Raw genomic sequence first — 26,720 nt, 5'->3', positions numbered from 1 at the left:
TCTTTTTTTTGGAGACAGAGTCTTGCTCCGTCACTCAGGCTGGAGTGCAGTGGCGCTATCTCGGCTCCCTCCAACCTCTGCCTGCTGGGTTCAAGTGATTCTCCTGCTTCAACCTCCTGGGTAGCTGGGATTACAGGTGCCCAACACCATGCCTGGCTAATTAATGTATTTTTTTTTTTAGTAGAGACGGAGTTTCCCCATGTTGAACCCGGGAGGCAGAGGTCGCAGGGAGCCGAGATTGCGCTACCGCACTCCAGCCCGGGCGACAAAATGAGACTCTGTCTCAAAACAAACAAAAACAAACAAACTAGAGTCAGGAGACAAAGCAGGGCTGTTCGGGGCTGAGGAGGGCAGGGAATTGAAAGTGATCTGGGAGGAGAGGGATCAGAGGCATGCTTGGAGCAGGAGGCTGGAGCTGGGTTCTGTGGTCGGGCTGGGTGCAGCTGGGGAAGGTAGGCTGTTACGGTGGTCTGCTCGGGGTAGGTGAGGTGTGGCAAAGCTGTACCCCTGGCGGCCAGGGCTCTGCCGGAACAGTGACCTTGTCTAGGGCGGGTCCAAGCAAAGGCTTTCTGGGATTCTGGGATTCTGAGCTTCGGTGGCTGCCAGACCCCGATGAGAAAGGGTGGTGTCTGAGGTTGGATCCAAGACTGTCTTCCTCCTCGCAGTAATTTTCCAAGTTGTGTTTATATCTGCCTGGAACTTCTCTAATCCCTGAGGCCAGGAGGGAAATTTGCTGTCATGATTTGGATGGATGAAGGGTATTTCTGGAGACAGATGGAAAGAACAAGGAGGTAGAGGCTTTTCCGGGGTGCCAGACTCAAAGGGTTAAAAAAAAAAAAAAAAGGCCAGGGACCTCCCTGCTGCAGGGGCCTGGGACAAGGACCTGAGGACAGTGCCCAGAGGCTGCCGAGGGAAGGACCTGGACCCACTTGGCTTGGACCTGCTCCTGGCCTGCTGAAGGAGAGACAGGATCTTGAGTTTCTGTTTTGGGAAATAACTTCTTTTTTTTTCTTCTCCTGATTATAAAAGTCAAATGATGCTTAGGAAAAAAAAAAAAAAAAAAGATGTGGAAGAAACACTGCAAGCTATTAATAGTGGTTACCTTAGGGAAGGGCGTGGGATTTGGGGTGTGTGGAGCAAGAATAAGGAGAATTTCTGCCCTTTGTGTATTATTAGCATGTCTTATACCTCCTGGTTTCCAGGACAGTTCTTGTTTAGCCAGTTGTCCTGGGGTCACTGTTAGTGCAGCCCCTTTTCACTCTCGAGTGGCCAGTTCAGACCCTCATGTATAAGGTCACGTTATTTATAACAAGCAAGTTTTAATTCTGCATGCTCTTTACAAAATAGTTCAGCCAACAGGGCAAGCTCTAGAGAAGAGGGCGAAGAAGACCTATAATCCTCCACGACGCTGGCTGTTTGGGGTGGCGGCCACAGAAGGGGCTGTGGAAATGGCAGCTGAGTCCCGCCAGGGCCCCCAGGCCATGCTCCCCTCCACAGAAGTGGGCCTGGCTTAGGCCAGGCGGTTAAGCATCAAAGGGGAGCTCAGGACACCTCCCAGAGGAAGCCCCTCTGGCCCAGGAGGAGGCGAGGGGTAGGGGAGGGTAGGCAGGGGTAGAAGTGAAGGCTCACCCTCAGCTCCTGTGTCAGCAGGTCACAGTCAGACTCAGAAACACACCTTGCAGCCCCTCGGAGGGGCTTCCCGGGAGGTGTCACAGTCAGGACTGGGCCTGTTGCTCTCCTTAGCCTCTGGGGTAAAGCCAGGCCCCTGAGACCCCACGCACTATCCCACGAGTCACTCCCTCTGCCTCATCCCAAGAGCTCTCCGGGGCTGGAGAGCTTCGTCACACTTCGGCTGGGTGGCTCTGGCCAAGTCATTCCGCTACTCTGACCCTGGTCATAATCAAGACCATGAAACCCACTACCCACCTGGCTGATTGACAGCCCACTTTAAGGGGCTGTTGTGTGGATAATCTGTACTAAGTGCTTAGCACAGTTCTTGCCACATGCTGTCACACACGTGTACACTGCTATGGTTACCATAATTACTACTGCACCTACCCCACCACCCACTGTGTACTACACGCCAGGCCCGAGGGCAGGCACTGTGTCAACCCCTCCCAATCACACCACAAGATACAGGCCAATTACCCCCATTCCACAGATAAGCAAACTGAGGCTTTCTCACCCTTCCAAGGTCTAGCCGTGTCCCTCACCCCTTCCCTCTCTGCCATCCCAGCCTTCCCTCCTGAACCTCTGTAAGGCCAGGCCACGCCCAGGGGCTGTCTCTGCACCTGGGGAACTGGAGCCCTTGGGGGTTGCAGCTGTGGTGTGCCTTGGCAGTCACACCTGCCTCTCTCGTGCCCCTCAGGTGTGGCCCCAGAAGACCAGGCCTCGTATGTCTGTGAAGCTCGAAACGTCTTTGGGAAGGTCCAAGCCGAGGCCCAGCTCATCGTCACTGGTCACGGTTCGCTGGTGGATCTGAGGGCCCTGGGAGGTGGGGGCGCAGGTGCTCCCTGGGGGCACAGCAAGGCTGTGGGCGCCTCCAGGGAGCCTCTCCTGGCCCATCTGTTGGAACAAATGAATCCACAGCCAAATTCTCCAAGAGCAGCACCTGTGCCCCTGCATCCTGGGCAATGTCCTGGGGGTCCTGTGACCCTTTAGGATCCCCAATTCTGATGTATCTCCCAGTTTCCTGGGGAGAGAGAGGGGAGCAGGAGCCTCTGTCCCCCAGACAACCACCCAGGGCACCTATTGTGGCTGACACCGGCTCCTCTCCCCACAGCCCCGCCACAGATCGCCAGCAGCGCCCCCACCGTCCGGGTCCTGGAGGGGCAACCTGTGTCCCTGCCCTGCGTCGTCCTGGCTGGGCGGCCCCTCCCGGAAAGGCACTGGCTCAAGGATGGCCGGCCTGTGAGTGCTGGGCTCCTCTGGGTGCGGTGGGCCGTGGCACCTGGGGAAGGAGGGGGCTGTCACAGCCACGCCCCGGTCTCTGCTTGGCTGTTTCCCCTCCTGGGAATGTCCTCTTCCTTCTGCCCTCTTTTTGGCCCCATTTCAGAACCTTCTCTGATAATGCACTGATGGTGTTTGCTGCCCTCTAAAGTCCTGCCGACTGTCAGATGGGTCATGGCTGCTGGACCCCTGGGAACTCTGCAGGGGAATCGTGTGCCTCGGGAGTGCTGTGGGCCAGGGAGCAGGGATTTAGTGGAGGCCCAGTCTCAGTGCAGTGGTCTCCCCGCTTCTTATAATTCCAGAGCAGGGATGTGACCTGTGCAGTTTACTTTCTGCTCCAAATACCAGTGCGTGCCGAACGCACAGTGGTTGCCTTATCAATCAGTTCACGTCCATTTGATTTTCTTGGTGTTCTTCTGTTTGCCCTCTTCTTTTTTTCTTTTCTTTTTTTTTTTTTTTTTTTGAGACGGAGTCTCGCTCTGTTGCCCAGGCTGGAGTGCAGTGGCCGGATCTCAGCTCACTGCAAGCTCCGCCTCCCGGGTTCACGCCATTCTCCTGCCTCAGCCTCCCGAGTAGCTGGGACTACAGGCGCCCGCCACCTCGCCCGGCTAGTTTTTTGTATTTTTTAGTAGAGACAGGGTTTCACCGTGTTAGCCAGGATGGTCTCGATCTCCTGACCTCGTGGTCTGCCCGTCTCGGCCTCCCAAAGTGCTGGGATTACAGGCTTGAGCCACTGCGCCCGGCCTGCCCTCTTCTATTGACTCTTTCATTACCTCTTCCCTTTCCTCAATTCTTCTGCCTGGTCTCAGACACACTGGGTCCCTGTGCCCTGCAGGCTACAAAAAGGTGCCTTCCCAACTCTGCATTCCCAGGAGAGACTCTCGTGGGCCCAGCTTCGGTCAGGCCCACCCTGGTCCAATTGGCCGAGGGAGAGGTGGGGTCAGGGTATGCAGGGGTCAGGCCCACCCAGCCCTGCAGGGTCTCTGGAGGGCTTGACTGGGCACTCGACAGGGACTCACAGAGCTCCTCAGCCTTCTCTGAGCCCCCGGACTCTCAGTCCTGGCTGCTCCCTGCTGGCTTGATGGGCAGCGTAGTTTCCCGAGGGTTCTCTCTCAGCGGCCTCTGAGTGAGACCCGAGGCTAAGCTGGTGCTTCCTCACCCCTACCAGCTCCCATCTGGTAACCGGTATTCCATCCGAGCGGATGGCAGCCTCCACCTTGACCGAGCGTTGCAGGAGCACGCGGGGAGGTACCGGTGTGTGGCCACCAACACGGCCGGCTCTCGGCATCGGGACGTGGAGCTGGTGGTCCAGGGTGAGTCCTGGGGCCCCCGAGGTGGTGGTCATGGGGCAGGGAACATGATGGGGTGGGGGAATGTGCAGAGGTAACTTGATCTTGAATGCATTTGCTTTAAAAAATCGCACAAATGATATATATTCTCTGTGGGAAAATTAGGGATTTGACAAGTTAAAAAAATATAATACCAGTAGCTAAGAATAACCAGATTTTGCATTTGGGCATGGATCTTTTCATACTCTATACACACACACTCTCTATATATATCACACACATCTATATGTAGTATATATACACACTATGTATACATAGAATATATATTATTTATACATGATTCTTGCAGATTCTTTGTATGTTCTTATAAATTACATAAAAATTATCTATCATCTATTTATCTACCTATCTATCATTTATCCATCTAATCTATCTACCTGTTTACAAACCTAGTTAAAAACCAAATAGGATCACACACTGTCATTGTCTTGGCCCCTGAGTATTTCCGTGACAAGATGTTATGGCTGTTCTGTTTTCTGTCAATTAAGATTCAGAGGCATCAGTTTAATAAGGGGATGACCATGCCCCCTGATTATCTAATTATCTGATTATCTGTACCCCCCCAACACCACCACGTCCCCCACAACCCGGGAATGAACAGCCTCATACCTACACATTGTACATGACCTCGTACCTACGTGACCAATTCTTTCCTTAGGATAAACCCATTAATGTGGATTAAGTTTTGCATCACAGAGATGATACGTTTTTGGAATTTTTAGTGTTTTGCCCAGCTGCTCTCCTGCCCACAGCACTGGGTTCTTCTGTTCACCCAACCGGGAACCACTGTGCTTTTTAATGTAAGAGGAGACATTTCAAACTAAATGTGGTTATGTTTTGTGATTTACCAAGTATGTTAATTTCGTCTTCTTTCTTGTTGGTTACATAAAGCCCCCAAGGGACTAGTGGGAAGAACGCTCGTTCCCCATTTTATAGGGGAGTGCAAAGTCAGAAGGGCTGGGTTGAGCACTCAGGTGTAGTTCTAGGTGTCATCCCCTCATAATTCCAGATCCAAATCGCCATCCAAGGTTGAGTGTGTACCACATGCCAGGCATCTGTTAGTTTCTATATATGATTCCACTCAGTTTCACCCCCTAACTTCCCACTGTGCCCTCACAGTGGCTTCTGCAGGGCTGACACGGACAGGCTCAGTCTCTCTTGGCTTAGTTCATCTCCATTGAGCAAATATTTCTGGGCCTCTGCTGTCTTTGGCCACCTGGGAGTCCAGAAGGGCGTTTTCCTCCCTAAAGGAGCTCCAAGTGCTAGCGTCAGAGCCCCTGGCTTCCGGATTCCTCTCCTGGCTTCTCCATGCCTAGTTGCCCCTCCCTCGCTCCCCTTAGAGACCCCCCTTTTCAAGCCTGCCAATCTGAGTGGTACCCAGGGTGGGCGTGATACCTGTTTTTAAGCTCACTGTGTTCCGCAAACACTGCTCATCTATCCATTCCAGAAGGGACGACCAGGGAATTGGGGTTAAATTAGCTTTTGTGCTGATCAGGGCATATGGGTACCAGAAGATTAAGTGGCTTATCCAGAGCCTCAGAGCAATGAATCAGCGCAGCTGATTCCCAAGCACATGCTACCTTCTGTGTGGGGAAGGCAAAAAAAACTGACAATGGCAGGCAGTGGTGGCTCAGGTATTGTGCCAGTTTTACTCTCCCGTTGAAAGCTTTTATTTATTTATTTATTTATTTATTTATTTATTTATTTATTTATTTATTTCTGAGATGGAGTCACTCTGTTGCCCAGGTCGGAGTGCAGTGGCACGATCTCGGCTCACTGTCACCTCCGCCTCCCGGGTTCAAGCGATTCTCCTGCCTCAGCCTCCTGAGTAGCTGGGATTGCAGGCATGTGCCACCACGCCCAGCTCATTTTTGTATTTTTAGTAGAGATGAGTTTCACCGTGTTGGCCAGGATGGTCTCAAACTCCTGACCTCAGGTGATCTGCCCACCTCGGCCTCCCAAAGTGCTGGGATTATAGGCGTGAGCCACCGTGCCTGGCCTGAAAGCTTTGAAAATTGTCAAATATACATAACATATATCATTTTGACGATGTTTAGGTGTGCGGTGGTGTTAGTACATTCACATTGCTGCAGGACTATCACCGCTATCCATCTCCAGGACTTTCTCACCATCCTGAACGGAACCTCTGTCCTCATTAAACATTAGCTCCCCATTCCCAGCTCCCCTCAGCCCCCTAGGAGCCACCCTTCTACCTCCTATCTCTATGAACTTGCCTATCTAGGGACTTCATATAAGTGGAATCTTACAGTATGTGTCCTCCCGTGTCTGCGATTTCACTTAGCATGTTTTTAAGGTTCATCTATGGTGTAGCATGTGTCAGAATTTTATTCCTTTTAAAAAAATAGCCTGGACTTTTAAGAGGAGTTTAAGTTTATAGAAAAATTGAGCAGAAGGTACAGAGATTTCCCACGTACCTCTGGCTCCTGCCATGCGCAGCCGTCTTCACTGTCAGCATCCCCCAGAGCAGCCCGTTGTTACCACTGAAGACACGTCATAATCGCTCCAAATCCCAGAGTTTACACTGGGGTTCCCTCTTGGTGGTGTTTATTTATTTTATTATTTATTTATTTATTTTTGAGATGGGTTCCCTCTTGGTGTTTTTTTTTTTTATTTTTTATTTATTTATTTTGAGATGGAGTCTCACTCTATGGCCCAGGCTGGAGTGCAGTGGTGCAATCCAGCTCACTGCAACCTCCACCTCGCAGGTTCAACTAATCCTCCTGCCTCAGCCTCCTAAGTAGCTGGGACTACAGGCGCCCACCACCACACCCAACTAATTTTTGTATTTTTAGTAGAGATGGGGTTTCACCCTCTTGGCCAGGGTAGTCTCGAACTCCTGACCTCAGGTGATCTACCCACCTTGGCCTCCCAAAGTGCTGGGATTACAGGCGTGAGCCACCGCACCTGGCCCTTGGTGTCGTTTATTTTGTGGGTTTGGACAAATACATAGTGACATGGACCCATCACTGCAGTATCACCCGGAGTAGCTTCACTGCCCTGAAAATCCTCTGGGCTCTGCCTCTTCCTCCCTCCCTCCCCCAACCCTGGCAACCACTGATCTAGTTTTGTCTTTTTTTTTTTTTGGAGACAAGAGTCTCACTCTGTCTCCCAGGCTGAAGTACAGTTGTGCAATCTCAGCTCACTGCAACCTCCGCCTTCCGGTTCAAGCAGTTCTCCTGCCTCAGCCTCCCGAGTAGCTGGGATTACGAGCATGCACCACCACGCCCAGCTAATTTTTGCATTTTTAGTAGAGGCGGAGTTTCACCATGTTGGCCAGGCTGGTCTCGAACTCCTGACCTCAAGTGATCTTCCCGCCTCAGCCTCCCAAAGTGCTGGGATTACAGGCGTGAGCTACCGCGTCCGACTGCTTTGCCTTTTACAGAATGTCATATAGTTGGAATTAATTTCATTCCTTTTTAAGGGTGAATACTCTTCCGTTGTGTGCACACACCACATGTTGTGTGTCCATGCATCGCTGATGGACATTTGGCTGTTTCTACCTTTTGGCCCCTGTGAATGATGCTGCAATGAACCTTGGCTTTGACATTGGTTTATTTATAACAGTGCCACCTAGAATCCATCCCACTGCCACCCACCACATCACCAATGAAGGGGTTCCGGCCTCTCTCCCCTGCGTCGCTTCAGGAGTTCCCGCCCCCACCATCACCTGGACCAAGGTGAGCAGTGCCTGTTACCAAGAGGGTAACCGGAGAGGTAGGCCCAGTGTGTCATGGGACAGAGGTGTGGGCTTTGCTGATGTCACCTGTGTCTCTGCCCTAGGAAACCAATGCCCTGACCTCCAGAGGTCCCCACTACAATGTGAGTAAGGAGGGCACCCTGCTCATCGCCCAGCCGTCCGCCCAGGATGCAGGGGCCTATGTCTGCACAGCCACCAACACCGTGGGCTTCTCCAGCCAGGAGATGCGGCTTTCTGTCAACAGTGAGTGATGCCAACCCTGTCCTGGGAGAGGGGGCTCAGTGGATGTGGAGACAGAGAGTCCCACCTCAGCCCTGTGGAGCCTGAGGCGGGGAAGCTGTTGCATCAGCAAGTCCTGCAAAGACACGTAGCTCTGCACAGGACCCACGTCCCCAGCAGTCCTCTCACCGCCTCTCTCTGCCCCAGACCCTCCGGTCTCCTTTCTGTTTCTGGAACGGTCCGACCTGCCTCAGGGCCTGCGCACATGCAATTCCTTCCGTTTGGAATGCCGTTCCCCCACCTCTGGGCCCAGCTGACTGCTCCCATCCGTCAGATCTCAGCTCTCCCTGATCCCCCAGGCCGGTCAAGTCACCTTGCTGTAAACTGTGGAATATCCCCTTCTTGGCACCCATCACAGCTGTGATTCAATAATTAATCGCATAGCGAGCTTTTTGGTACCAGTATTGCCAAAGGACCCTAAAGGCTCTGAAGACGGGGCGGGACCTGTCTCCTTCGCTGCCATCCCCGGCATTCCCCGCAGGGCTGGCACTCAGTAAATATGTCTGAGAGGAGTGAGCAAATGCATAAGCCAGGCTTTTTCTCTCATAGACCCTTACAGCCAACATTTTTATATTGCAGAAAAAATTCCTAATGGGGGAGCATTTCCTCTCTGAACTACAAATGTACAGGGAATATGGGAGGGCTAGATGGGTTCTGATGTCCCCAACTGGCTAACTTCTTTCATTGTTGCTACTCAGACAGGCAGTGAGTGCCTTCCTTGTATGAGCTCCAAGGTAGAAAGGCGGCGGGGGCGGGGGGAGGAAGGAGGGGTACCACGCCGTCTCTGCCATCGAGAACTCTTCAGCTTAAGGTGAGAGAGAGCGGTGACATGCCCAGATTGCCATCAATCTCTCACCAGGCTTCGGGAGGTCCAGAGGGAGGGTCTGTGCATTCTTTGGTGACTGATATCGTGGGAATAAGTGACTGAGCAAGGGGAGAAGGTAAAGAGAGAGGAGGAGTTAAGAGCCTTTCAGAGTGTCCCTGGGGAAGGGATGGCAGGATGAAGAGAAGCCAGAGGAGGCACAGACCCTGGGGCAGGAGGGACCGAGTCAGGGTCCTCAGAGCAAGGTGCTGGTGGGGAGATGGGTAGGGGAGGACTGAGCGAAAACCCTGGGACCTGAGTCCCACCCTCAACCTGCACTGTCCCCCTTCTGACAGCCACACCCGCCTTCTGGACCTCCTGAGGGTCGAGGGCCCGGTACCGGCTCTGCCTCCTGGGGGAGCTGCCCCACGGCCCGGGGCACTCATGGCCCCGAGTTCCCTCTGCCCTGCTGACAGCCTCTGCTTACTCCCCCCGCAGCCAAACCCAGGATCCACATGAATGGGTCACATAATGCAGATGTGCCTCTGAGAGTCACAGCGAAGGCTGGCGAAGAGGTGACCCTGGATTGCGAGGCTGAGGGCTCCCCACCCCCACTGGTCACCTGGACGAAGGACTCTCACCCTGTACCGCCCATCACCAACAGGTAACCCCAGTCCCATGGCCTCAAGCGACAGAGCTTAGGGCTGGAGGGAAGCCTGCCTCAGGTGACCAGTGACCCAGCGGGTGTCTTGGACCCTGCAATCTCTCCCATAGGGTGCTCCTGGGCTTCTGCACACAGGGCTATTGTCCACGGGCCCCCAGAAGCCTGGAAGGGGCCTCTGGAGGGTGCCTGGAAGCCCAGGGTGAGACTCCCCATCTGAAATAACATGCACGGGGCATTGCCTGCAGGATCCTGTTTAATCTGCACAGCCACCCTTGATCTCTGACAGGGTACTCAGCCAGGGGGTGAGCTGCTGGCCATCACCTGGCTAGAAAACAGCAAAGCCAGGGCTGGGACCACATCCCCGCCATGACATGCACCACCCCCACGCCGGCTTTGCAGACCAGGTGTCTGGTGGCTGGGCTGTCTGACTCAGCTGCTCCTGGTCTGGGATCCTGGGAGTGGGCGGATAGGGAAGAGGCTGGCTTGGGTGTCCTTCAAAGCCACGCCGTACCCCCCAGGAAGGGATGTGGGGGATGCTAGGGCCCTTGCCCCTGGCTGGGGGTGTTCTGTGGCTCAGTTTGGTGACATCAGCCCTGGCAGGGTCTTTGAGATGTTCCAGACCCAGAAGATCTCGGAGCAGCCTGCTCTGTAATGTGACCCCCGCCCCCACCATGTGTCAGTGCATCTCAGAACATGTTTGGTGAGTCCTGCCAATCCTTGCAGCCGGGCACCCCTAAAGGTGGCGGAGGCCCAGGGAGCTGGCCCTGGGCATCATCGGTGCGGTCCCCCGTGCCCTCTTGGCGTCGCTGTAGCTCTATGTTGTGAGGTGAGGGTGTGGCAGGGGCCGCGGGGGCCCACAGCTCCCCTAGAAAGCCTGGTCCTAGCTCTGCGGCTGGGCGGTGGCCCTCAGCTGGAGGATGCATGTTGATTTATGGCTTGTTACTGAAATGGGAACCGCATTCCCATTTGTTCTCCGCTCTCTCGCCGGTGGTGCGTTAATAGGTCAGCCGGGAGCTGTAAATTTGCGAAAGCCGCTTTTGCAATCCTAGAGTTGTGTTGTGTTCCCTCTCCCTTGCCCTCTTCACTTTGTGCTGGCTTACACTGTTTTATCTCCAGATTTGGGAGATTCCGAGAGTTTATCTAAATGAGGAAGAAAATGTGCTGGGAGGCGGGGGTGGGGTTAAGTGCTCAGGCCCTGGAGTTCCGCACACCCGGTACGGAACCGCCTGCTCCCTTCTTAGTCGTGCGACCTCGGGTGGCCACTGGTTCCTCTTGGCCTGTTCCTCCATCTGCAAAGTGGACGTTATTTAAATAGCACCCTTGTGGGGTAATGACGGATGTGCCGTGCTTAGGAAGTCAGATGTGCTGAAAACTTGCTCCCTTTCATATGATTTCCCTGCTGTTGCTGTTCGCAAACTGAGGCATCCTCTCCAGCTTTTACAAATTTATCCTCATCCGACCACACCTGTTATCTCAATTGTCACCTGCTTTTTAAATATAAAAGCTTTATTGAGATGTAATTCACATACTGTATCCTTCGCTTATTTAAAGGACACAGTTCAGTCAGTTCAGTGCTTTTAGTATATTCAGACGGTGCAGCCGTTACCACAACCAATTTTAGAACATGTTCATCACCCTCCCCCAAAAAACTTCATACTCTTTGGCAGCCACCAGCCCCCCATGTCTGCTCCAGCCCCACTGCAGCCCCTGACAGCCACTGACCTGCTTTCGGCCTATTTTGGACATTTCGTATAAATGAATTACGTGGGGCCTTTCGTGTCTGGCTTCTGTCACCTAACTTAATGTCTCCTTAACCAGATTAGCGCTTGCTTCCTTTTAATGGCCGAATAGCGTCCCATCGTGCGGGTGGCTCACCTTTTGTGTGTCCACTCATCAGTTGATGTGCACTGGGACCGTTTCCACCTTTTGGTGACTGTGAAAAGCCTTACATTTTTTTTTGAGATGGAGTTTCGCTCTTGTTGCTTAGGCTGGAGTACAATGGTACAATCTCGGCTCTCTGCAACCTCACCTCCTTGGTTCCAGTGATTCTTCTGCCTCAGGCTCCAGTGTAGCTGGAATTACAGGCACCTGCCACCACGACTGGCTAATTTTTGTATTTTCAGTAGAGATGGTGTTTCACCATGTTGGTCAGGCTGGTCTCGAACTCCTGGCCTCAGGTGATCCACCCGCTTTGGCCTACCAAAGTGCTGGGATTACAGGCGTGAGCCACTGCTCCTGGCCATAGCCTCACTTTTGATTGTACTTGAAGCTTTGTTCGAAGGCTCTGGGTCCTCTGGTTCCCTCCCTGCCCCACACTGGCAGTGTCCACACACAGAACCAAGCTCAGCCTCTCACAGACAGACACACCACATCACCTCCATCCCTCAGTGCCTCGACCAGAACACAGAGACTTAGAAAGCCCCTTGGAAAACACACAGCAAGACTTTCTGTCTGTCTGCTTCCCCCTCCTCTCCCCCTCCTCTCCCTCCTCCCCCTCCTCCCCTTCCCTACATCTTCTTCCTCTTCCCCTCCTGTCTCCCTCTTCCCTTTTCCTCCTCCTCCTCCCCTTCCCCTCCCTCCCCTTTGTCTTCCTTGTCCTTTATTCCCCAAGGACATTCCCAGGCTCAGCCTCAAAGCTGCCCTTCTGGAAACGGAGCACTCGTCTGGCTGATGCGTCTGGTGAGTCGTAGGTGCTCATCTCTTGATGAGAGGAGCCAGCCGCCCTCCACACCCGCTTCCCCCCTCCCCTGCTCCCTTGCTCCTCTTCCTTGCCGAGCTACCCCAAGGACAGGGCTCCACGGCAACCCGTTCTCCTTCTGTGGTGTAGTCAGGGCTGAGAGTCAAGATGTGCTGAGCCTCTGAGGCCCCCTCCATTCCGCCTTGCCCAGGGGTGGCCCTCTCCTGCCAGCGCCCTGGAGGTGGGTGGGGTGGATGGCACCATGCCCAGTGCACTGAGGAGGAAACAGAAACACATGGGGTGTGGGGACGTGGAGCCTGACCCTGCAGCTCCTAGTTGGGGGGCTCCGACATGCACAGACATACAGACACACACAGATGCACGCACAGGGACACGCGTATCAGGTGGGCTGCTGCTCTCTGAACTCCTAGTTATCTTCGACCCCCCGAGTCAGCAAGTCCTCACAGAGGAAGCAGCCTAGGAACCTCAGAAGCCGTGAAGTTCCGAGCCACCCAGCCGCGTCCCCGTCCCTTTGGAGCCGCTCTTGTCCTTGTAGGGGCTGTTCTAGAATTAAACCTCGGGCATCTTATATTCTGTCCTCATCGCGGATTCCTTTTCTCTTTTACTCATTTTCTCGATTCATCCTGGCCCATGTCACTTGCTTTTCCTTTTAAAGGGCAAAATAGGCCGGGCACGGTAGCTCATGCCTATAATCCCAGCACTTTGGGAGGCCAAGGAAGGCGGATCTCGAGGTCAGGAGATCAAGATCATCCTGGCCAACATGGTGAAACCCCATCTCTACTAAAATACAAAAAAACACACAAAAATCAGCCAGGCGTGGTGGTGCGCACCTGTAGTCCCAGCTACTCGGGAGGCTGAGGCAGGGGAATCACTTGAACCTGGGAGGTGGAGGTTGGAGTGATCCAAGATCATGCCACTGCACTCCATCCTTGCAACAGAGCAAGACTCTGTCTCAAAAAAAAAAAAAAGAAAAAAAAAAGAAAAGAAAAAATAAAGGCCAAAATAACATTCCAGGGTGCTCGGCTCCCATCATCTCTGAGCCATTGCTCTGTGTGGGGCACGGCCGTGTTGCCAGCTCTTGCGGTCATAAATGGGACTGTTGGAGCAGCTTTGCACAATGTTCCTCTTTATCTCCTGGGTCAGTTCCTTGGAGGACGGTCCCAAAAGCCCACGGTGAAGTCCGAGGGTGGGAATGGTCATCGAGTGCTTCTTTCCCGTGGGACTTGTTTTTGAAAAAGACATCCAAGTTGCAAATTCAAAATTGAAGTCAGCAGTGTTGACTGTGCGATATCCTGTGCCCAGGATTGTGTCGCAGCCTCAGAGACAGAAGACATGGGCTTGGGCTGTATGTGAGCACGTCTTGGGCTGTGTGTGAGGTCAAGTGGCAAAAGACCTGGGGTCCCATCTCAGCTTCACCCCAGCTCGCCCAGTGACCTCACACAAGACCTTTCCCCTCTCCCCTCCCTGGGCCTCAGCCTTTCCATTTGAGAAATGAAAGGGTTGGACAGGCGATGGTGGCCAGAGAGCATCTCGGGGCTCTGGTCCCATGATTCAGCCCAGGGATGCTGGGGCGAGGCAGTGTTTCCAGGCAACAATGTTTGTTTGGGATTCCGATGAGGAGATGGGACGGCTGTGAGCACTCCTGGCTCTGGCTCTGGCTCCCGGAGGCTGCCGGCCAGCATTCCACACAGGGCCAAACCCCTAATCCCAGCACGGTGTGGGGGCAGTGAGAGGATGGTGCGCTTCTGTCTCATTCCTCCAGGTTTTCTTCCTTTGATACCCCCACCACCCTCCTCTGCCCCTTCCCAGGCACACTGCAGGACAGGCCGCCCTCCCACCCTTCTCCTGGAAAGAGGCCACTGGGCCGGCTCATTAGAGGCAAGAGGTGAGGCCTACAGCTGGGATCTGGTGACTTGTGGCAGGGAAAGCAGCTCACTGCTGTCTGGAAGCCAGTGGCATGCCTGGACTGCCTGGGGTCCTGCATGGGGACTGTACCTTGGTGGAACCTCAAAGCCTTGTCGGTTTCTGGCCTGGTGGCTCTGGAGTCCGTCTTGTCAGCCTGTGGGCAGTGGCTGTCTTTCTGGAGAACGCTTAAGTTTACTCACCTTCAGAGCTGGACGTTTAGATCACCGTGGCAGTTAGGAAGGAGCATGGTCACACAGTGTGAGAGTCAAGTCCTCGCTGTGCCCTGGCCAGCTGAGCGGCCATGGACACCACGACCACACCTCCGGAGGCTCAGTCTTCTCCTCTGCAAAAGGGGGTGTGGCAATGGGGTCTGCCTGCCTTGTAGGTCTGGCTGCTGGGATTCTAAGTGACAGCGTGCTTAGTGGCACAGGGACACACAGGAAGGGCTCAGTAGTTGACAGCTGCGGATGGCGTCAGCACCATCCTCGTTGGCAGCTCTAGCATCGCAGGGCTTACGTTCTCCGGGCTCATCCGATGACGCTGGCTCCATCTCCCCCGACCTATTTATTGTGCTTGGCCCCTTGGCGGGTCTCAAGCACCTCTTCCTGAATTTCTCCAGCATGACCTTCCCTCGTGTGGCCTCCTCACGGGTCTGTGATGCTGGTCAGACCACAGGAAGAAGATGCGAGATGCGGCAGTGGTTGCCGGGAAGGGTGCTCTCCAGGCTGCCTGCCCAGGCTCAGACCCTGTCCTGGACCCAGCAGACACAGGGCTGGCGTCCACGAGTGCATAGTGGGCATCTGTTGAGTGTTGCCTGACTGTGCGCCCTGTGCTGAGAACCAGCCCTGCAGCAGGCTGGGTGACTCTGGCGGGAGTGCCGTTCATTCCACAGTCACTGGCCCTGCTCCTGGATGCTTTATGGACAGAGGCAGCAGGAACAGCAATGTGGGAGACAGCGGGGGTCTGGGGAGGGCAGGAGGGCAGTATTGAGATGGTGGCAGGTCTGGGGGGAGGGAGGGAGAGCAGGGACCAGTGTCAGTGAAGGAGGTGAAGGGAGTGTGTGGCATGGACAGGGAACAGCTGCATGCAATTTGCCACGAAATATTTATTGAACACCCACTATGGACCAGGCCAGGGCCCATGCTGAGCTGGGGACATGCCGGGGACCTGGGCAGACCTGGCTACTCCCCTCATGGAGCCATCAGACAGCGTAATGACAGGCGTGGTAAACTGCATAATAGCATGGGAAGCATGCAATGGGAAGCAGGGCATTGCCTGGGGCAGTGGGGAAGGCTTCCCTGAGTGCAGCAAAGGTGTGTGCTGGGGATGAGGCAGACAATTGAGGCCTAGGAACTGGCATTATTCCTGGCACTTTCTGTCAGATGCCCTTTGGTCTCTCTGGGCAGCCCTCTGCCCCGTGGGCCCCTCTCGCTTCTCCCCACCACTCTGACATCTGCATGCGCCTCACTGCAGGGGCTCAAGCCAGATGGATGTCATAAACAGGAAATTCCCCTCAAACCTCTGCACTCTCATCTGGGCGCCGCACGGAGCCATCTGGCTGTGCACACCGCGATGAAATCTGCCCCGCTCATCACACCGTGCGCCCAACAGCAGCCTGTTCCTCGGAGACTCTGTGGCCTCCTCCCTTTCTCCCATCTCTCCACTGCTGCCTCCACTTCCCTCCTGGGCTGCAGCCCCCAAACCTCCCACTGAGTCTCTCAGAATGTGGTAGGAGAGTGGTGGCAGGCGGAAGGAGCAGGCGGTGGGCTGCCCTCGAAACCCCAGGCCCATTGCTGCAGCTTCACCCTTTCCCTGAGTCTCTGCAGCGCATGCGCAGGGTCATGATAAAAGCAAGTCTCTGTGCCGGATCTGAGCAGGTCCTGGAGATACCAAGGGAAATAAGACGGATGTCCCCTTGGAGCCACAGGCAGGCAGGTGACAGGTGGTGACAAGGCAGTGTGGTGAAGGCTATGATGGCAGGATGTTCAGGCAGCTGTGGGAGCCTACAGGATGGACCTGTCAGCCTGGGGCATCAAGTCAGCCTTCCTGGAGGAGGTGATGGCTCCGTATTGGAAGATGAATCAAGTATCATCCAGCTGAGTGGGAAGTGCAGGTGTGTCCCAGGTAGAAGGAATAGCATGGGCAAAGGAGGGCTGGTGAGATGGGCCTGGCGCCCCTGGGGAGGAACAGATGCCCAGTGCCCCCATGCAGGGATGCAGGCCAGTAGGTCCACACAGGCCATAGTACTGTGCGTGGATTTTGTCAGGGAGCAGTGCGCGGCCGCAGAGGGCTTGAGAGCAGGTGAGGATGTGGCCAGTTTGGCATTTAGAGCAGACCCAGGCTCTGCTGGGCAGGTCCTGGGTCCTTTGGCCTCAGCATGTCCGTCTGTGAAATGGATTCCCGCATTTCTTCCTTGGTGACGTAGCAAGCAGAATCCTCCTTCTAGGAAATGATCTGGGCTGCTGCTAAGAAAGATAAGATACTTACTTTTATTGGTGTGAATTGTTAACACTTTTGGAAGTTTTTTTTTTTTTTTTTTTTGAGACGGAGTCTCGCTCTGTCGCCCAGGCTGGAGTGCAGTGGCGCAATCTCAGCTCACTGCAAGCTCCGCCTCCCGGGTTCACGCCATTCTCCCGCCTCAGCCTCCTGAGTAGCTGGGACTACAGGCGTCCGCCACCTCGCCTGGCTAATTTTTTGTATTTTTTAGTAGAGACGGGGTTTCACCGTGTTAGCCAGGATGGTCTCGATCTCCTGACCTTGTGATCCGCCCATCTCGGCCTCCCAAAGTGCTGGGATTACAGGCTTGAGCCACCGCGCCCGGCCGGAAGTTTTTTTTTTTTCCAGAAGCCCCCATTTCCTATCTTTTTAAGGGTTTGGTGAGGAGAGGAGCAGGGTTCTATGATCCTTAAAGTTCTGGAAGGCAACTTACCAGATAATAGAGTCTGGAGCCTCTCTCTCTCCTCTCTCTCTCTCTCTCTCTGTCTCTCTCGTCTCTGTCTCTCATCTCTGTCTCTCTCCTTCCCCGCCCCCCAACCTTTATTTTTCTTCACAGAGTCTTGCCCCATTGCCCAGGCTGGAGTACAGTGGCACAACCAGAGCTCTCAATCTGCTGGGCTCGAGTGATCCTCCCAGCTCAGCCTCTGAATTACCTGGGACCACAGGCATGTGCCACCATGCCCACCTAATTTTTTATTTTTTGTAGAGACGAGGTCTCCTTGTGTTGCCCAGACTTGGTGCTGCCTTTTCAAATATGAAATGGGGTTCAGAGATGTTGCCTGCCCTGCACAGCATGTCTGAAGCACAGTTGGACCTCGGATCTAGAACTCCAGTTTCTAGCCCAGACCTCTTCCCACTGGCCCCACATCGTCCCTGTTTGCCAGCCCAGGTGTTGCGATGAAGTCTCGGGAGGGAACTGCATCCCAGCCTGGAATGTGATTGAGTGTATAAGTTTCAGCATCAAATGGATTTGGCCCTTGATTAGTGGGGGTCAACCTGTCAACATTATTTAATTTTTTAAAAAGCTGTAGAAGAGAAAATTCAAGCTGGGGTGGCAGATAGAGTAGAGCTACGCAGGGGAAATGTTTACCCATTGCCAGGACACATACATATTTATGTGGTGTTTTCTCGCGTTTTCCTTTGCACTGTAAAGACTGAGCAACTGTTCAGGGCTGCCCAGCTGATTGAAGACTGGGGAGAGATCCTAGACACTGGCTGGGGTTTTGTGTCACACTAATAGCAAGGCAGTTTAGGTGACCTGGAGGAGGTGATGTCTCAGTATTGAAAGATGAGCAGGTGTTATCCATATACTATGTCCTGGGCACTGCAGGCTTTGTGTGCGTGATATCAGTTCATACTAGATACGGACACTAAAACTCAGGGAGATGCTGTCCTTGGCCCAAGGTCAACCTGTAAGAGGCAGAATGGTGGTTCTCAGCAGGACACCTGCCGTCAAAGACCCACACCCATCTGCTCTGCCATGCTGCTTCTTGGGGAAGGGGCACTTCTTCATGTCCCCAGGCAGTGGTTCCCTGGAGATGGTTCCTCAGCCACTTGTATCATCTACCTGGGGCTTTTTAGTAAAACCCCAATTCCTACCTCCTCCATGGAATGGGTCTCTGGGCAGAGCCTGAGAATCAGCATGTTTCACATGCAGCTGGGAGATTCTGATGAGAACCCCTGCCCTGCAAGGTGTGAGATCTTCGAGAGCAGAGAGTGTGAGCCTGTAGCCCAGGAGACCTGCTCCAGTGCATGTGAGATGCATACAGCAGTGTGAAACAGAGAGAGAGAGAGAGAAAGGAGAAAGGAAGGAAAGAAGGAAGAGATAAAGATCTAAATGTTTAAGTGTCCACTCAAAAGGGAGCAAGTTAATAAACTGTGGTGTGATCATACAAGGGAATATTACACAACCGTCAAAAAGGAGTGAATAGACCTATATATGTATATACTCATGATGCCGTTTATGTCGTGATACAACTCATGATGCAAGTTTTAAAACATGCAAAACATTACGTATTATTTATGCATGTGCTCTTGTCTCCGTGGAAGCCGCTGACCTGGGTTGAGTGCCTCTCTGTTCCAGACGCTGTGCTATGAATTAGGTCATTCAGTTCTTTTGACAACCCTGTGAGCAATGAGCATAACTGATGGCTCTATTTTCCAAAAAGAGATGAATTAGGCACAGGAAGGTGAGGTGACTTGCTCAACCTCACACAGCAAGCACATGGCCCAGCAGGTTAGACCCAGGCAATCCAGCCCAGTGTCCAGGCTCTAGAGACCACCACCCACTGTGTCATCCACAGCCATCCTTAGAGAACTTGTCCCAAGAGGCTGTTGGATGCTCGGGACAAATGGATGGAGGGGATGGCTGGGAAGGGGCTGTCATTGCCCTACTTTACAGATGGGGAGACAGAGTTCTCAGCTAGTAGCCCGAGAGTTACTGACGGTATTGCCCTGTTTAATGACTGCACGGCCTGCACGTCACTTACCATGTCTCATGTGATCCTTGCAGCTGCCTGTGAGGTGGGGGCTATGAGGGCCCTAAGGATTCTATAAGGGGCTCTGTAATCCCCGTTTTGCAGAGGAGGAAATTGAGGCTCAGCAGAAAGCAAGGTGGGGGCCAGGACTGGAGCATCCCAGGCCTGCTGGGTTCTACAGCCCAGCTGGTGAGCGCAGGGGCCAGCGACTGGGCCTTGGAGCCCCCCCTCCGCCTGTGCTGGCTGTGTGCTCTCGGGGCCAGCCAGGGTCAGTGGCCGCAGCTGCCTTCCCTGTTCTATGGAGGCAGGGGCTGTGCAGAGCCAGCACATATGGGCCAGTGACATCATGTCTGCAGGGGGCCCTTGGGGTCCAGCCCAGCTGCAGGAGCCTGGCTGGGGGTCCTACATCCCTGTGGGATGGGGGTCATGTGACTTATCAAGCTGAGCCAGACTGGGGAGGATAACGATGGCAGTGGGGGTGGGGGCTCCGCAGCTTCCTCCTGAGGACCCTCAACACAGTTCTGGACTGAGAGCACCAAGCAACTGCAGTCAGAGTCAGGCTGGCCCTGGCACCAGACCAGAGGGCCTCAGGGCTGCCAGCTTCTTCATCCCACACGCAGGGCAGGTGTGTATGGCAGAGGAGGGGGAGTTGCCACCCGCAGTCAACAGGTGTCAAGCGGTGGGCAGGTTCCTGGCCCTGGGCTGAGCCTGTGATGGACTCCGTTTACCAGCTCTAGCCCAGATACAGGCCATCTTAGCATGCCCATTTTATAGATGAGGCTCCAAGAGGTGAAGCAACTTGCCTGAGGCCACACAGCTAGGAAGGATTTAGAGTTTAAACTCGAACCCAAGCCAGTGGACTCCTAGTCCAGGGCTCTGCTTCTCTTACACCAGTAGGCATGGGACTGGCCCTGGCCTGGTGGTTCAGGGAGGGTGGAGGCGGGGGTGGGGGCTAGATGGTGGGTGCTGTTGCATTACCAGAAGGCTTCCAGGCGGAGGTGGCTGGTTCAAGTTGGGTCTTGAAGATCAGTGGAGGTTTTACCAGTGCTCCTCATTCCCGCAGGCATGGCCTCCTCCCATCTGGCTCTCTGCGTCTGGCCCAGGTCCAGGTGGGTGACAGCGGCCACTACGAGTGCACAGCCAGTAACCCTGCGGGATCCACCTCCCGGCGCTACGTCCTTGGGGTGCAAGGTAGGACCAGTTGGCAGCCCCAGTCCCTCCCTGTCCCCCATCACCCTGCGTGTCCCTCAGGTCTCTCCGTGCCCCTCCTGTAGCCCACGCTCAGGTCTGTCAGGCTCTGTCACCTCTCCCTCCATGTGCCTCTGCCACCTCCTCTTGCCACCCCCACTTCCTGTCTCTCTCAGGCCTGTGTCTCCTCCTCCACACTTTTTCTCCACCTCTCCCCATACCTCCTGGGGGGGTCCTGGAGATACTGTTCAGAGAACCCCAAGAACACAGGGCAGAGAGCAGTGGGGACCTGGGTTTGGGAGGACGGGGGTCAGAGGGGAACCCATGAAGGTGGGTCTGAGAGTGTCTCTGCCTGGTGCGCGAGGCCCAGCTGGGAGCCCAGGGCGTGGCGATGGGAAGAGGCCTGTGAGGTGCCACAGAGCCCCCTCCTGCTGGGAGCATCTTAATGCCCCCCAAGAGGCCCTTCTGAGCTCCTGCGCCCACCACTGCCATCAACGAGGCACTTTGTGCACCTATAACAGGAGGTGCCGCTCTCTCTCCGTGCATCCCTTCCTCTTGTCTGAGGTCCCCACGTACCCCACTGTGGTTCTGGTTCCCAGCCTGGTGGAGGGTCCCAGGAGGAGGCGTTCCCCTGTGAGTCCAGGGCTCATTCAAAGGGAGCCAGCCAGTGAGAGTCATACACTGAAAAGGGAGGTCACTTGTCATCCGAAAGAACCCTGAGAGGCATCCGGGACAGGCCCAACTATGGCCCCAGGGCCCAATCCGCCCTCCTGTTTTCAGGGATCATGAGCCAGTGAAGAATGGCTTCTACTTTTTAAAATAATTGGACACGCACAAAAAAAACCAACCAAATAATGTTTCGTGACATTTCAAATTTATCTGAAATTCGAATTTCAGTGTTGGCCAGCCATGGTGGCTCATGCCTATAATCCCAGCACTCTGGGAGGCCTAAGCGGGAGGATGGCTTGGGCCCAGAAGTTCGAGACCAGCCTAGTCAGCATAGCAAGACCCCATCTCTACAAAAAATAAAAAATTACCCACTCGCAGTGGTCCGCACCTGTAGTCCCAGCTACTCAGGAGGCCGAGGTGGGAAGATAGATTGAGCCCAGGAGGTCGAGGCTGCAGTGAGCTGTGATCATGCCACTGTACTCCAGCCTGGGTAACAGTGCGAGATCCTGTCTCAAACAAAACAAAACAAAACAAAAATTCAGTGTTTATAAATACAAGTTTTATTGGAACACACCCACAGATGTTCATGTATGTGCTGCTGGTGGCGGCTTTAACCTCTGACGGCAGAGGTGAGAAGTGGAGAGAGCCCGCCTGGCCTCACAGTCCAGCATCCTGACCACCTGACTCTTTATAGAAAAAGCGTGCTGCCTCAGATCTAAGCTCACACCCCATTTTACAGATGGACAGGCTGAGGCCCAGAGTGGGAGGGGGCGCCAGGGTTCCCGTAGGTTTGCATGGGGGTGTGAGAGAGACACGGGAACAGGGAGGCAGGGTAATGAGCAGGGCCTCAATGTTGGCAGAGCTGGGTTTGAATCCCGACTCTGCTAATGACTGGCTGTGTGATCTTAGGCCAGTCACTTGGCCTCTCTGAGCTTTGCTTTCCTCCTCTTATAAAGTGAGGCCACATTAAAGCCACCCCTGTGGGCATTGAATGCTCAGAGCAGTGGAAGCTGTTATTGTTTTCAGCGGGTGTGCGTGAGAGAGCGATCGACGGGAGGGCAGGGCATCCATGCTGTCTGTGCCCCTGGGCAGGGAGCCCTCCTGGGCATCCAGGCCCTGGGCTAAGGGGCTGGTCTCCACCGAAGGACCAGGTTCCCATGGGTGGTCTTATATCCGGGCTCCTTCTCAGAAACTGCGTAGGGAGTGGGTGCACCTCAGCTTCCCTCGAGGGTCCAGGACACTTGTCCCAGTGTCCCATGCAGTGCCTGGAGCAGGGTGGCCCCTGGACTCAGAATTGTCTTATGCCCAAGCAGTCTGGTCCCGCAGGGGCCTGGACCCTTGGACACTCGGACCCAGGGTTGGTGCCAGCTCCTATCCACTGAGGGAGGGGGGCGACTCTGGCCAAGTCATATAACCTTTCTGAGCCTCAGTTTCCCCCTCTGCAAAATGTGCAGACATGGATGGCATCACCTGCCGTGTAGGAAGGACAGAGTGAGATGGAGGATGAGAAAGTGACTTGAAACCACAAATGTGAAAGAATGGGTAGCCACAGCCAGGGGGAGGGAAGGACAGGGCAGCGATGATGCCCAGCTGGAGTGACTCCAGCCACAGCATGCCAGGCACCAGGCTCTGTGCTGGCTGCTTTAGTGCTGCACCTCATTTCATCCTGCGGGGCGGGAGGGGTTGTGTCAAGGGGGAACTGAGGCTCTGGCCGGAACAGGGTCCCTTGACTGAACTGGGATTGGAGCCACCTCTGTGCATGCTGCCTCCCAACCTTGCTTGGCCATTATGAGTCAGTCCCTCTGCCCTGCCTCAGTTTCCCCACCTGTGCACTGAGCTGGATGAATCCCAAGTGGTGCTTTTTTTTTTTTTTTTGAGACAGAGCCTCCCTCTGTCACACAGGCTGGAGTGCAGTGGCACGATCTCAGGTCACTGTAACCTCCGCCTCCCGGGTTCAAGCAATTCTTGTGCTTCAGCCTCTGACTAGTTGGGATCACAGGTGTGCGCCACCACACCCAGCTAATTTTTGTATTTTTAGTAGAGATGGGGTTTTGCCATGTTGGCTGGGCTGGTGTCAAATGCCTGACCTCAGGCGATCTGCCCACCTCGGTCTCCCAAAGTGCTGGGATTACATGCGTGAGCCACAGCTCCCAGCCCTGAGTGGCGGTTCTTAAGTGATGTCGGGCACATTGGTGGGGACAGAGGGATGTACAAGCTCAGCCCTGAGGGTTGAGTCTTTCACGAGAGTGCGTGTGTTCAGGTGAAAGACCGGAGCTCGCTCACTTTGGGGGAGTCCACGTGGGGTGTCCCAACGTCTTTTCCTGCCAGCCTTAGATTGTGCTCCATGACAATTTTGCTGGTTGGTGACATCTGAGATGTGGCTTGGGTCTGGGTTCTGGGACCCTCTCACCTGAGTCCCCCCACATTGATACCCCTCCTGTGGCCCCTCAGTCCCCCCTCAGGTGCAGCCAGGCCCTCAGGTTCTGAAGGTGCTGGTGGGAGAAGCCCTGGATCTGAACTGTGTGGCTGAGGGTAACCCAGAGCCGCAGCTGAACTGGTCCAAGGATGGCGTGGTCCTGCGGGGCCGCGGGCCTGAGGACTCCGTCCACTTCGCAGCCGTCAGAGCCTCTGATGCCGGGAGGTACCGCTGTGAGGCCTCCAACAGCGCCGGGGTGGACACCTGGGAGGTGGAGCTCAGGGTTCTGGGTGAGTCTCCCTGACCCCAGAACCTGCTTCTCCCCAGCTCTCACAGCCACAGCCTGGACTTGGGAGGTGCTCGTCTCTGTTCCGGGCTCTGTGCCTGCCCATTCCCTTCCTTCCTGGGACAGATAGTGCCCTGGCCCTTTCTTGGACCTTAAAGCTATCCTGTGTCCAGGAGCCTTTGTCAGCCCTTGGGTATGGACCAGGTGGTCCTCAGAGCTCCCAGCAGGGGTTCGGGTTCCCTGTACTCCTTCCCCTTGGGCGGTGACCTGTGGGGCCCCTGAGTACCTGGGTGGACAGAGGCACCTGAGGCAGTAACTGGGGAGTGGCACTGGCCTATGGTTGCCATCCGGACAACCATAAGCCGGTCACCTACACTCTCTGACCCCAGTTGTGTGAAGCACCTGGCGCATAGAAAGTTCTGGATCAGTGGTGCTAGCAGTTTCACTATTAGGAATTTAAAACAAGCTTGGGGCTAAGTGTGGTGGCTCATGCCTGTAATCCCAGCACTTTGGGAGGCCGAGGTGGGCGGATCGCTTGAGCCCAGGAGTTCGAGACCAGCCTGGCCAACATAGTGAAACCCCATCTCTTAAAATAAATAAATAAATAAAAGCTTGGAAAGCCACTGCTGAGAGGGACCACTCATGGCCCCTTGTGTTTGAGGGCACAGCTCAGCCTCCCCAGCCTGTGGGGCTCGCCCTGGTGGCTGCGCCATGGGGCCTCCCTGCAGGGGTGAGTCAGTACCCCTAGGCCTGACTGGGCTTGCCAGGAGGCTAGGGGCTGGGATTCTGGAAGGGGACGCCCTCCCCATTGGCCCTGGGTTCCTTGGAAGCAGGGGTTGAGGGTTCCAGGCTTTGGGCTTGAGGTATGGGTGTGGCCATGTTGCCTTCCTACAGAGCCACCACACTGGGGTGCTGATGAGACCAGCGGCCTGCTGGAGCGAGTGGCCGGAGAGAACGCCAGCCTGCCGTGCCCCGCCAGAGGTGAAGCTGCGTCTGGGGTGGGCCTGGGGAGGTGGGGTGGGCTGGCCTAGGAAGGAGTCCCCACTCACGTTCCAGTGCCCTGGGTTGTGCGTGGCAGGCGGAGCCCACAGGGCACATGCTCCTTGTCAGCAGCATGCCAGATAGTTCATCCCATTGTCAACCCTGCAGGATGGTGTTAGCATTCACTCCTTTTTATTAGGGGCAATCCAGGCCCAAAGGGGTTAAGTGACTTGCCTGAAGTCACACAGCCGGGGTATGACTCAGAGTATGGACAAGTGTGACCCCTGCCGTGCTCCCCTGTGCCCCTCAGCATCTGGGGTGTGATCTCCGGGACTGAGGCAGCCCAGGGCCCTTGTGGGTTGGGGCTTCGTGGTCAGCCCACCTCTCCCCATGCCCCTGACTTTTCCACGGAGGATGGATTCAGTGGTTCTGGCCAAACCAGCTTTTCTGGGCTTGTCTTTGGGGCAGGAGCACAGTGCGGGGCCGATAGCCGCCTTGGGTCAGCTGCCCGGCGCCGAACCCTGCCCTGGCCCTTCCTGGCTGTGTAACTCAGGACAGTTTCCATCTCCTTTCTGAGCCTCACTTTCCCTGTCTGTACAGTGGGGTTGTACTAGCCCCTCTGTGCGGGGCTGCTGTGAGAACTCAGTGGGACCCCATGTGTGTACGGGGCTGGCACCTTAGGAGGGCTCAGGAAATGTGCTGCATGCCTGGCTTCTGCCTTTTTGTGAACCCCACAGCCCCACCCAGAAGATCCCTCCTCAGCCCCCGCCACTGCCTCAGTTGCTTCTTTCAGCGTTGGGCTCCTCCATGGCTGGGCGCGCCGCCTCCCCTCTGTGGGGCTGAGGTTCTCTGGAGGGTGCTGTCTGGTGTCTGGTAGCAAGTGGCAGGTCACCAAAGCCTGGCAGAAGCCTGGGGGGCATCTCTAGTCTCGGTCGTTCATCCGTGAGCTGCAGGGCACCCAGGAAGGCCCCAGAACGGTATCAGGGAGAGGCAGGTAGGGATGGCACCCACCTAGGCAGGGGACAGGACCTGGGTGGGAGCTCTGAGAGCCCCTCGGGATCCCCACGTGCAGAGCTGCCCACCTGGCCACCTGCGCCCACTACCCCCCACCCCCAGGTCCCGGGCCCTTGACTATGGCGCCACCTTGTGTTGGTCTCTGCTAACAGCAAGCAGCCGTTCTGAGCTTTTGGGAGGTGGGAGATAGTGGAAGGTGGGACCCACCCAGTCCCAGGACTCCTGCCCTGTCTGTGGCCCCTGACTGCCACATGCAGCCTTGATCAGTCAGGGGCCAGCCCTGAGCCTGTCAGCTTCACCCAAATCCCCTCTGATAGCACTGCCTCTCCCCACCGGTCCTGCCGCCTGGGCTGCCCCTGGCCTCCTTCCCGGTCAGGAGGGCCCTGTTTCACAGCCCTGTGGCCTTGGGCTCGGAGCGCTCCTAGGGCTACAGGGATGGGACTGAGCCCAGCACCCTCATGGGGACTCCCTGGGCCCTACAGTGACACCATCTGCCTCTTCCTTGTGGGGGTGGGGTGGGGCGTGAAGGCCCAGAGCCTAGACACCCACTTGGTGGTATGTGTGTGGTGTGTGTGGTGTGTGTGGTGTGTGGTGTGTGGTGTGTGTGGTGTGTGGTGTGTGTGGTGTGTGTGGTGTGTGTGATGTCTGTGGTGTGTGTGGTGTGTGTGATGTGTGTGGTGTGTGGTGTGTGTGGTGTGTGTGGTGTGGTGTGTGTGGTATGTGTGGTGTGTGTGGTGTGTGGTGTGTGGTGTGTGGTGTGTGTGGTGTGTGGTGTGTGTGGTGTGTGTGTGTGGTATGTATGGTGTATGGTGTGTGTGGTGTGTGGTGT

At 55.2% G+C, this 26,720-nt stretch overlaps 1 protein-coding gene across 1 annotated transcript in view; it reads left to right on the top strand.

Annotated features, from left to right (window-relative positions):
• The window catches only part of HMCN2 (hemicentin 2), a 170,188-nt gene that overhangs the window by 52,565 nt on the left and 90,903 nt on the right, over nucleotides 1–26,720 (top strand). The window contains exons 16-24 of the mRNA XM_025360526.1: nucleotides 2,369–2,464; nucleotides 2,783–2,910; nucleotides 4,118–4,262; nucleotides 7,884–7,996; nucleotides 8,100–8,259; nucleotides 9,596–9,761; nucleotides 20,401–20,528; nucleotides 23,646–23,900; nucleotides 24,791–24,877. Coding sequence (XP_025216311.1) covers nucleotides 2,369–2,464; nucleotides 2,783–2,910; nucleotides 4,118–4,262; nucleotides 7,884–7,996; nucleotides 8,100–8,259; nucleotides 9,596–9,761; nucleotides 20,401–20,528; nucleotides 23,646–23,900; nucleotides 24,791–24,877 — 1,278 coding nt within the window. The remainder of the gene's footprint in view (nucleotides 1–2,368; nucleotides 2,465–2,782; nucleotides 2,911–4,117; nucleotides 4,263–7,883; nucleotides 7,997–8,099; nucleotides 8,260–9,595; nucleotides 9,762–20,400; nucleotides 20,529–23,645; nucleotides 23,901–24,790; nucleotides 24,878–26,720) is intronic.

This window comes from Theropithecus gelada, chromosome 15, assembly GCF_003255815.1.
Source record: "Theropithecus gelada isolate Dixy chromosome 15, Tgel_1.0, whole genome shotgun sequence".
NCBI lineage: Eukaryota > Metazoa > Chordata > Mammalia > Primates > Cercopithecidae > Theropithecus > Theropithecus gelada.
This window is presented reverse-complemented; position numbering and strand designations above follow the sequence as displayed.